Source organism: Mirounga leonina, unplaced genomic scaffold (assembly GCF_011800145.1).
Source record: "Mirounga leonina isolate KUSES-001 unplaced genomic scaffold, KU_Mleo_1.0 Mir_82, whole genome shotgun sequence".
NCBI classification, from domain to species: domain Eukaryota; kingdom Metazoa; phylum Chordata; class Mammalia; order Carnivora; family Phocidae; genus Mirounga; species Mirounga leonina.
This window is the reverse complement of record NW_023270825.1, coordinates 20,771,965-20,783,666: the sequence shown is the minus strand read 5'-3', so window position 1 is coordinate 20,783,666 and position 11,702 is coordinate 20,771,965. Positions and strand designations below refer to the sequence as shown.

General features: G+C 39.4%; 1 protein-coding gene across 2 annotated transcripts in view; it reads right to left on the bottom strand.

The window, feature by feature from the left end:
* The window catches only part of SEL1L (SEL1L adaptor subunit of ERAD E3 ubiquitin ligase), a 57,261-nt gene extending 52,575 nt beyond the window's left edge, over positions 1-4,686 (bottom strand). For both annotated transcript variants that reach the window (XM_034992919.1, XM_034992921.1), the window contains exon 1: positions 4,512-4,686. In XM_034992919.1, the coding sequence (XP_034848810.1) occupies positions 4,512-4,581 (70 nt within the window). In that variant the 5' untranslated portion in view covers positions 4,582-4,686. The remainder of the gene's footprint in view (positions 1-4,511) is intronic.
* Positions 4,687-11,702: the final 7,016 nt, after the last annotated feature.

Genomic DNA, 11,702 nt, shown 5'->3' with positions numbered 1-11,702 from the left:
AATGAATCCAGCCCCTGGCTACACCTTTCTTCCAAATTCTTATCTGCTGCTTTGGCTTTGTCCAATTATGTTAATTTTCCTTCTATTACTCTGTGTTTTTCTGCTATTACTTCTATTCTGGCTAATTGTTATTCTTTTTCCTGTTCTTACACAAATACATTGAACACAGTGTCCATACACGTTTGGTTATTGTATTCCTGGCCAGTTTAGAAACAACAACAACTGTTAGATGATCTCTCGGTTTCCTTCTTACTCTTAAAATGATCTGATTTTATCCAGGAGTGAGCTTCAGTTATAAGCTCATAAGCTATATGAGAAATTAATCAGAAGACAAAATGCTATAAAACCCTGTGCTTTTTACCAGAAAATTTGGTGTTATGGTTGCCATTTATCTTTACTTCATATGGTTACATCCTAAATATTATTCATAACTTATAATTCTTTCAAGCATAACAAAAACATGCTTTGGAGTTTGTATTATCAAAACAGTGAGCTAACTTTAAGAAGTATAACTAACTCATTATGTATAAAATATACAACACTATTTCATAGTATTTGTTTCTTTTGAGTATTTGAGAAAACTAGTCTACTAGTGAGGTTTTGCTATATAAGAAAAGTGCTGTCAATTCAAAGAACACTTAAACTATAGCTAGTTTCACATTTACTACTTTTAGACTACCTTCCAAATATGTTTTATTTCTGATGGGTAGGGAAGAGAAGGGTACAGCATGTATTAGTCCCGCAGTACCCATTAGCATCTAGGTAGTGATGGCACTTAACACTCATCCTTCATGCTAACTTCTTCACAAGTTTTACCCAAAGCCCAAATTCTAACATATGGTTCAAATTCCATTCTCAGCAAACCTTTGGATAAAGGAAAAAAAAATTCATCTCTATTACATATCAAAGTTGTATGTGTGGATGTGTTTAAATAATCACAAATATTAACTAGTTAATATATCAAGAACAGACGTTAAATGTGTAAGTTATGTATACAGTATATCCCCAAACTTTAGATGAGCCGGAACTCTTAAATCACTAATCACTAAATCATGAAATTTAGTACCTTCTCACAACAGGTCACATAAGCAGCAAATAAGTATATAACACAGATACCTATAAATAAATTTGAAGACATATACATTTGAGACACTACAAGCTATTACACATTCGAGTAGCAAAATGTGTTTCTGAACTCCAAGAGACAACGGAAACCTGTGACATCAGGGTTATTGCACGTGAATTGCATCATGCTTCTGTCTCTCCTCTCTTCAAACTAGGGATATATGCTAAGGTTACTGGTAAATAAAAGAATTCTCTCTCATTTACTAAACTGGGAAAGTCAACTCCAGATGGTAGTCTTAAAGCATAAGCTATTTTCTCTTTCACTGATATATCCATTCACGTAACACTTATAGAAGTTGCTTATAATCTATATGTAGTAGTCAGGTAATAAAGACACTGAAGTTATGCATAAACAAAAAGAAAATAATAATGCTTTTAGCAGAACACGGACATCAAGAAAAAAATGCAAAAGAATTCAATGAAAAGTTATAGATTTCTCATTCAACAGTATGACATCCAAAATATAATGGTTTACGTTACGTTAGTAATTGTATACTTTCCTCTGAAAAAGACCAACTTTCATTTTTATTATATCAGCCAACCAAACTGCAAAAAGTACCAGGGATATTCTTTCAGGGAAAAGTAATCATCACAAATTCATTTTCCGATTTGTCATGTAAACTAAACAGATTGATAGACCTTCAAACACAGAAAGTCCTAAGAGTTTGGTGAAAAGAGAGCAGACATCCTGTTCTCTGCTTTACCACTGAATCTGTGCAGATCCTACAATACTCCTGATTTTTAATTACTCCAAATCGAGGGCTGGAGAGCTAAGTTCAACACCTGGCTTCATTACATATTAATTTTATACACATGGTTCAATATAGCAAGCTTGGTCAGCCTCCTCTTTCTCAACCTGTCAAAAGAGAATAATACCATCTGTCCTGTTGACTCACAATAATGTTTTAAGGAACAAAAGAACAGTGAAATTAAACATCATCTACAGTCTGAAATGTACTCTTTGAGTATCTGATAATAGAACTATTACCTGAAATGCTTAGCAGTGGACCTAATTTAAAAGATTCTGTAACACTGTTTGGCATAAAGGAAAAAAAAAAGCAAACCATTTGTCTCTTCCTGCTGAAAATAAGAAAACAAGTATTTCTAAGTGAGAAAACTTACAGCATTTTTCATTATTGAGGAAATGGAGAAATATCTTTTTAACCTCCTCCTTTATTTATTCACAGGAAAAACATTTTGAATAAAAGTGTTGTATTTTTATATGCCTCTAAAACAAGATATGAAATAATAGCTACTAACAGTGATAGGATCAAGATTCCCTTTGTTGGCTGATGGTACCTGGTAAATATGCAACTTGCTTTGGTAACCACTAACATTCAAACTTTAAGTCAGTGCAAAATTATGGCCCAAGACTTGATTTTTAAATAGGAGCAAATCTTTAAACTAATACTGAGGCTGACTTCCTGTATACATAAGCAATTTAGTGAATAAAAAAAAGTCAACTGAAAATCCATGTACTCAATTTCTAAAACTTTACCTCACCTAAGAGTTTTACTAGGATTGCACTTCACGTGAGCACAGTAGTGCCTTTATTACCTATCAGCATGCACATCTCTGCTGTTTTAGTTCTGGCTAAGTATGGATTCTGCCTCTGCCAGAGAAATGCTTTGGCACAGGTGCTACGATGGAAATCAGAGCAGACATTTTTTGAACCCAGTCCTCTGCTTACATCAACACAATCCGAAGATTTAACACTTCAGTGTTAGTAATCCGCTATTATAACATCCCAAGAATCCCAACTGTTGATTAAATGACTTCTTCAAGTACCATCTCCACTGACCTGAAGCTCTTAAGTATATGAAATCTAGTTAACGGAAGACACAGGAAAATGTTTGTAGGGCTTTAATTTTCTTTAAATTCTGCAAATTGAATTCAGAGGGATACTTACTATGTTCTTTAACGAGTCATTCTTACACTTTAGTGTGAAGAATTACTTGTGAAGCTTGCTGAACTACAGATGCCCCGACCTGTTCCAGACCTAAAACTGCATGTTTAACAAACTCCTAAGAGGAATTCTGATGCATGTGGTCTATGGCCCATCAGGTACTCTATCCATTACACTCAACAGTTTCATTTCATACTTCCTTCGGTCAAATAATTGCTAACAGTGCTTTAAGAGTTAGGTAGAGTTTTGGAGATTTGGTCATGAATGCAAACCATTACTAAAAAGGGGGAAGGCAGACCTCAAAGCATGATGTTGGCAGTAAAGTAACTAGCATATGCTTGTTGCTTTTGAAATGGTATCTCAAACCACAATATGGATAGAATTTTAGGTTTAGACCTCTTATTTTAGAAACAGAATGACGTTACGGCATTGACTTACAACTAGGACAGATAATTTGGGGATTCAAATAGCCATCTGGGGAATTTTCTGTTGGGGAAAAAAAAAAGAGAGTTGACATTTATACCCTGCCTTGTTCCAAAAAAATTTAAAGCCACAGAACAGCTGTCTTGTTAACTAAACTGATTAAAATTCAAAAGCTTTACTGTACTGTTTCTTCACAAACACTAAGTGCTTCTTTATCAACACTTTCAAAATAAAAGTTTTCTGATGTAGGCAGACTGAACTATTAAAAAAGAAAAATACATTTCCGAACCATAGTATTAATCTGCTAACTGGAAAATCAGTTCAAAAGCACATGAATTTATATATCTATACAAAACATGAAAATCAGCTGCTATACATTTTAAATTTATAGGGACCAAGATTTTCTCAAAAAATCACAAAGTTATAGTAAACAAACATGGGGCAACTCAGAAACACTGTGACAGAGATAAACACCACTTTCTCGGGGATATTTCCTAAAAAGGGATAGAGAGTGGACACAGTTACATCAAAAGCCTTCATTTTTAAATAGACAAAGAGACAGGGGGCCACCTCAGGTGCTAAGCCAACCCACCAAACCACTGTCAACAGCCCGGTTTTGATGGACCTGGCTCTGCTCAGCGATAACCCCAGGTGTGCCAATTACTTAATTTACAAATCCCAAGCACAGAGTCTGTTTGAGAGTTGAGGAAGTTCCAGTAAGGCTCAGGTGTCACTGCGGATCTAAGCCAGCTGTCGGGATTCATCCCCAGAGTCAATTCCTCATTCGCGAGGAGTCGCGTAAAGTTTGTTAAGTGAGGAGAGGTGTGGGCAGGGTGACCGCCCCTTCTCTTCCTCCCCTTTCTAGCTCCCTAAACACCCCCTCTAGCCCAGGCCAGCCAAAGCCCGAGGAATGACAGCGAGTGACAGGCTAGTGCGAGGTGTGACCAGAGAGAGCGGAGTCTCCAGCTCGAGCTCCCACGGCCCTGCCCCGGGACGGAGGCCGGGGGGTGGGGGGGCGGCGGCTCCCGGCCTCCAGTCCGAGGGGGCGGATACTGACCCGAGGACGCCGAGGCCGAGCCCAGCAGCACCGCACAGAGCAGCAGCGTCAGCCCAACTCGGACCCGCATTCTGCTCTCGCGGCCGCTGCCACCCCCTGGAGCTGTCTCTTTCGCCTGGGCCACCACCGACTCAGCCACCGCCGCCGCCTCGCCGCTGCTCTTCCTGCTCTGGTCTCCTTCCTCCGCCCCTTCCCAGGCCTCCCTGCCCTAGTGCGGAGCCAATCCCCGCCCGCCGCCTCGGGCTCTGTGCCCAATCCCCGCAGTCTTCCCTCCCACCTTGTTGCCCCGCCCCCGAGGTCAGGCATTGACCAATCATTTTGCGAGATTCCCACACGGGCTTTCCCGGTTGGACCACGGCCTCACGACATGGCCCCAGCTAATTGGTAGATCCTGGGTTCAACCATCCCGGAAACAGACCGTGAGTCCAGGGCCGGGAAGAAAAGAAAGTAACTCAGGACTACAATTCCCACAATGCACTTTATGGGCCTCTTTCGAAGTGTGCTCTCGGAAAACGTATCCCATTATGGAGCAAGATTTAAAAAAGTGCAGGTGGCTGTTGAAATCAAGAGAACTTGCTTAGGTAACACCTTGGCTAGACGTTAGCTCAAGCCTACGAACCCACAGCCTATTTTTTTTTTTTGAGCCAATATATATATACACACACACACACACATATATATATATCAAGGAACACACATTATAAGGTTAAGAGTTTGTAATGTGTTAAGCTCTTCTTCCTCTTTGTTTTTTTGTTTTTTGTTTTTAGAAAATTTGAATTGGACAGAGTGATATCAACACTTAGGAAAAATACAACATCTAGACTGAGTTCGAAGTATTTTTTTTTTGAATTTAGATAAAACAATGCCATGTATATAGGGAAACCAGGATGGAACTCACTGCCCCTCCTCCTTTCCCTTATAAAACAAAAGGAAATAAACCCGCAACCGGTGCAGATCATTTCAATGCTAGTATTCATTTTTAGGAGGGCCACCAAGTGATAATCATCTGGGAAACGTGCCAACAGCCTTTGCAAAAACCCTTTCAAGCCTTTGTCCTTATCCCTCTCTTTTCGTGAGTTACACTGTTCTCTTCCTCGGTGACTTGAGTTCCGGAGGCTGGAGTAATGTATTTGGAGACAAAGGTGATGGCCATTGCATTGCAGACAACTAAATAGTCTTTTGTATTAAGTACCACCTCCAGGCATGCTCCCACTGGGTAGCAGGCAGTGGCTTGGTTTTCCAGCCCCTTCATCAAATTGTGTAATTCTGTTTTCCCTAGCATCCACCCACCCTCAGCTCAGTCCTGAGTTGAACTCAGTCCTCAGCTCAGTTTGAGGTCAGGGTTCTGGACAAGTCCACACGGGCCACATATCTTAATACCTCCAGGCATTTTCTTCTATCTTTTTTGATAGAAAATCCTCTTTTTCAGGATGAGAATAAAAAAACTAACTGCTAAAAACAACAACAACAACAACAACCCTGCAAAACCCAAAAAGCTAACTGCTATTCCACATTCACATCAGAAGGGATGAAGGAAAATATTGTCCTGTTATTCTCCTGCTACCTCCTTGGCATTCATCTCTATTTCTGTCACTAACAGTGTTTCCTCAGAGTTCCTTTGATTTTAAATCATAGAGTAAATCCTGGTATATTTTTCTCCCTTTTTCATCTTATCAATCATCACATCCTAACAATTTGAGCTATATAATTACTCTTTTATTATTACTTTTTAAAGTTTTTTTTTTTTTAAGCAATCTCTACAGCCAAAGTGGGGCTCGAATTCACAACCCCGAGATCAAGAGTTGCATGCTCAGGAGTTTGGGTGGCTCATTCGGTTAAGGGTCTGCCTTGGGCTCAGGTGATGATCCCAGGGTCCTGGGACGGAGCCCCACATCAGGCTCTCTGTTCAGCGGGGAGTCTGCTTCTTCCTCTCCCTCTGCCACTCCTCCTGCTTGTATTCTCTCTTTCTCTGTGTCAAACAAATAGATAAAATCTTAAAAAAAAAAAAAAAAAGTTGCATGCTCTACTGGCCAGGTGCCCCTGTCATTGTGAGCATTTTTCTCTTTCTCATTGAAAACTTCCCTACTGGGGGTCTCACTTTCCCTTACCTGCCTGATGCACCTGAGTTCTAGCTATATTCACCAACCTCACTCTCTTTTCATTCTCACCAAAGCCACATAGAGCCAGATTAATTTTGCTTTTAAAATTAGATTTCAATTCAGTTCAAATTAAATTAAAATTCCTATTCAAAAATTTTCAATGACTGCCTTTGTCATAGAATCAAAAAACGTTTGAACTTCTGACAAAATAGGAACTTGGGCTGACAGTTCTACTTTATTGGGGAAGTACTGGGAAGAAATTTCTGCCTTCTACAAGAGGAGCAGTTATTATCTGATTGATAAACTAGGGAATGTTCATTGCTTGAGACTCAGCTTGTTTTTTCATCTTTTTCTTTCCCAAGTGCTTCTTATATTTAAGGCCCCGTGCTAAGTGCTGCATGAACACATTTCCCACTTCTCTGACTGCTTTTCTGATATCCACATGAACACACTCACACTCTTCCCTTGTCATAGGCTCCTTTACCCTCTCCCTATGGCCCTTGCTTTCTCTGAGCCACAACCATGGCATCCTGCCCATTTTCACTTGTGTTTCATCTTGGCTGAGCCTCTTCTCTGACCAGGCCAGTTCTCGTTATTCTTTATTTCTCTAAGTGTTTACAGAACATTCACAAACTTGCCTTTTAAGTGGGATGCAAACTTTCTATGGCCAGAGACAACTACATAATTCAGTATATAGGTGTATAGCAATGGACTTGCCATCTATTAGCACTAGATAATTTTTGTCAATTGATAGATATGTCTTACTTATCAAGTATTTTAATAATAAGATTTTGAAAGTACTTGCTATCTGTTATAAGTTTACTCTTTTTTTTTCAAGAAAAGATTTTATTTAACTATTGAGAGAGAGATAGTGAGAACAGGGGGAGGGGCAGAGGAAGAGGGAGAGAGAATCTCAAGCAGACTCTGCTGAGCGTGATCTCATGATCCTGAGATCACAACCTGAGGCGAAATCAAGAGTCAGACACCTGAGCCACCCGGACACCCCAAGTTGTAAGTTTAATCTTAAAATATCTTACAGGGAAATATTAAGGAACGTTTGCATCCCTAGTATACAGGAAATTTACTTCACTCTTCTGCACCTCTGTAAAATAAGTATATTAATAATATTCTCTTCACCAGGTCTGTTGTGAGGTTCATATCTCAAAAGAGATATGGAGGAAAAAAAGTACTTTTTTAATTATAGAATGTTCTACAAATATTATTTCTTATTGATTGCTTGGTTGAAGCAAAGAAGGAAATCAAAATATTAGTTTGTATAAAGACTAATACAATTAGTTTTATTCCCTTAATATGAAAAAGGTTTAGAGCTGCTAGAGTTATTGTCTTTAGCCAACAATGAGTGATGGATATCTCATGAGAATACTCATAGAACCTTGACTTTTTGGGGAAATTCCAAGTCTCCAAAGCAGGTCTAGAACATGGTGTGGGAAAACCAAACTTATTTTTTCAGCCTGCTAGGTTGCATGATGATTAATTAGTGAAAAGGTTGTGAGTTCTGCATGGCCTTATCTAGTCCAGGCATACATTCCTCATGGTTTCCAGCCAACATTCCCAGTTAAATTTATGTACTCACTGTACTTGTACAAAATGTTAATATTATTTATTAATTTATAGACTTCTTTAATATTTGCTCAGCTGTCTGTATTCTGTTTAACTTGTCCATATCAGTGTTCTGTGTCACTGTCATAGATTTCCAAGTTGCAGAAAACCTGTTTGCTCTGCATTACAACACAGCATAAACCTCCATGGAGGTAAATTATAAGTGCCTCTTCATGCAGATTACACTGAGGTGACCTTATTCCATTGACATTAATCAAGCAACCAGCATATATTAAGAACCTCCTGAAAATGCTGAGGACATAAATCCAGTGTGCTCTTTGCTTAAGGATGGTAAGACAACCCCTAGAGCCTTTTCCTGAGAATGCAGTGATTGTCACTAACTCTAGTCAAGTATATCCTTTCCTGTGCTATTCTTAGGCATCTATTTGGTTGGCCATGTGCGCAGGCTGTCAGCACTTGTACCAACCTATCTGCCAGGGCAGGATTAGGGAGAGACAAGAAGCAGGATATTTTCCCCCTTAGAACTTAGAGAAGGATGTACTTTCTTTGATATAGATGAGGTGCCTTAAAGTCCTTATTTTTGTGTTTATATCTCACAGACAAATGAAAATTGAAATCCTTGCACTGTATCATGAGATAGTACCTGGCATCTCCTCATGCACATTCTGAGCTCCTTCAGTAAATGGACAATGGTTTTGTACTTCATTGTATTAACTATAATTCCAGGGTTGTAAATAGCAGGTACATAGTTAGTAATCAAATAAGCTTTGAATGTGCATGTAACTTTGTATAGTTATACTTGTCATAAAGATCAGAGTATAGATCCCAACTGCAGAGCACAGTATTCAAAATACCTAAGCTTTGAAGCTGATAGAATGAATAGGTGTGGTGTGTATGTGTGTTCAGGCTCTACCAACTTCATTGGTAGAAGTGACATTTACTTTGGAGGTGTATATCCTTTCTAAGCAGTGTGGACTCATGCCAGATAAAAGGAAAGGCCAGGACACCTTTATACCCTGAATAAATGGACAGGCATCTTTTGGTCTAAGTTTTTCATAGATTGTTAACTACTACTTCTGGAGAAAGACTGGATTAAAGCTATATTTCAATAAGAGCTTGATTAAGTGGACCTCATAAGGTGGAGATGCACAGCTTAGAGCTCCATTAAATTCAGAGTACTTAACTCCTGAGTAGATGGCAATGTATTCAATCAGTGAATGCTGGGTTAAGAACATTACAGTCTGGGTGCCTGGGTGGCTCAGTCATTTAAGCATCTGCCTTCAGTTCAGGTCATGATCCCAGTTCTGGGATCGAGCCCCACATCAGGCTCTGCTCAGCGGGGAGCCTCCTTCTCTCTCTCCCTCTGCTTACTTGTGCTCTCTCTCACTCTGTCAAATAAATAAATTAAAAAAAAAAAAAAGAACATTAGGATAGCCATTACGTCTTCCTTCCTTCCTTCAACAAATATTTTCTGGGCACTGTCAATGCCCTTCAGCCAAAGACCACTAAGGACACACCTATAGTTGAACACATTAGGTTTAGTACTTCCTGCAATGAGGAAGAACACTGCACGGTGTGTCTCAGGAAGGGAGCTTTAGAAAGAACCTACTATAGAATTTGGGCTTTGGTTGGGTAATTGGTGGGAGGATCCAGGGAAGCTGGGTTTGCTCTAAATTGGATGCGGTTAGAAGTACCCCCAATTTCCATGATTTGGTAGAAATCAGTCAGTAGGGGCGCCTGGGTGGCTCAGTTGGTTAAGCGACTGCCTTCAGCTCAGGTCATGATCCTGGAGTCCCTGGATCGAGTCCCGCATCAGGCTCCCTGCTCGGCAGGGAGCCTGCTTCTGCCTCTGGCCCTCCCCCCTCTCATGTGCTCTCTCTCTCTCATTCTCTCTGTCTCAAATAAATAAATAAAATCTTAAAAAAAAAAAAAAAGAAATCAGTCAGTAAACCCTACCTTAAAGGAAAGGAGACTAGAATGAAGATAAAGCTATCATTGGTGAAGAAACAGTAGTTACCTATTTTAGCCAAGAGAGGAAGTGTTTGGTACTTCATGAGTGGCACAGGGAACTTGTTTCTGTTTGTGCTTAAATAAAATTGTGACATGGTTTGCTTTGTCTCAGAGTAACCTGTCTGTGGTTGGTATTCTGAGATTATTTATGTCCAAGAGGGGAATCACATGGCCTGGTTGGGAGTGCCAAGCCTGCTCCTGATTGTCAGGGGCTACTCTTTGTTTTTCTTTCTCTGAAAACGAATGGGAGACACACGGGGTTCTTGGTGCTGGGGATTCAGCAATCGGTAAAATAGACCAAAATCATAGTGTTCATTCTTAGCCAGGGGAGAAAGAGAATAAAATAAATAAGTAAATGATAATTTATTGGAAGGTGACAACTACTATAAAGAAAAAACAATCAAGGAAGGGGCATAAGGTGTTGGAGGGTGTGTGGGGACCACCATTTAAATTTAAGCAGGGAGGTCCGGGAAGGCTTCCCTGTAAAGCTCACATTTGAGCAGAGACTTATAGTGATGAGGAGTGAGCCGTGAAGATGTGGGAGTGGATCTAGTCTTTCTGACAGGTTTAAGGTGATATCTCATTGGGGTTTTGATATGTGTAACATCTAAAAGAAATATAACACTGTAGGTTAATTACACATGAATTAAAAAATAAAAAATAAAAAAAATGTGGGCGTGAAGAGCCTTCCAGAATAAGGAGCAGCCCTGATAAATGTTCCAAGGCAAGAACATGTCTATTATGCTCCAGGGACAGTGAGGAGCCCTGTGGATGCTGAAGCGAGTGAGGGAGGAGATGGTGGAAGAGAGGGAGGAGGGCACGTCAGAGAAGTGTCTGGGGCCAGATGGTTTAAGGATTTTAGGTCAATATTAAGGCATAGTCAGAATGCTACTTCTTATGACTCTGAGACTGGCTATCTTGAAGTGTGGCTTGGATAATGGCCCAGAGCCTTCCCCTCTCCTGCATGAGAATAAGCAAATGATTGCATAAACCTCTTTATTAATAGTTTGGATATAATGATAAAGTAACCAATGAAAACAGTTGTATTCAAAAGTTTGATTCAGTGGAAGTTCACATCACTGGTTAGAAATTGAGATGGAAATGCAAAATTAAGACTGTAAGATCCTAAGAGAAGGATCTTCAGATAAGGACCCTCAAAATATTCAAACAATATTATTGTAAATACAAGTCACTTGGAAGTAAGTTTAGAAAACATTTTTGATGCAAAATAAGGGTTTTGATCATTTCTCATTCTTGAATAGGCTCCCGGCTATGCCATGTTGATTGCACATAAATCCAACTTGAAGGGCTGCATTGACAAAAAAGAAATATATGTGTTCTGTATCTATTAAAATATACATTAATAAGTACATATTTCATATATGCATGAAAAGCGTGTGTATGCACTGGTACACATGTATATAATTAAAACAACTGAAAAAATTTGCAGGCATGATGCTTCTTTATTCCTACATGTGTTAGTATTTCCTGAAAACAAGGA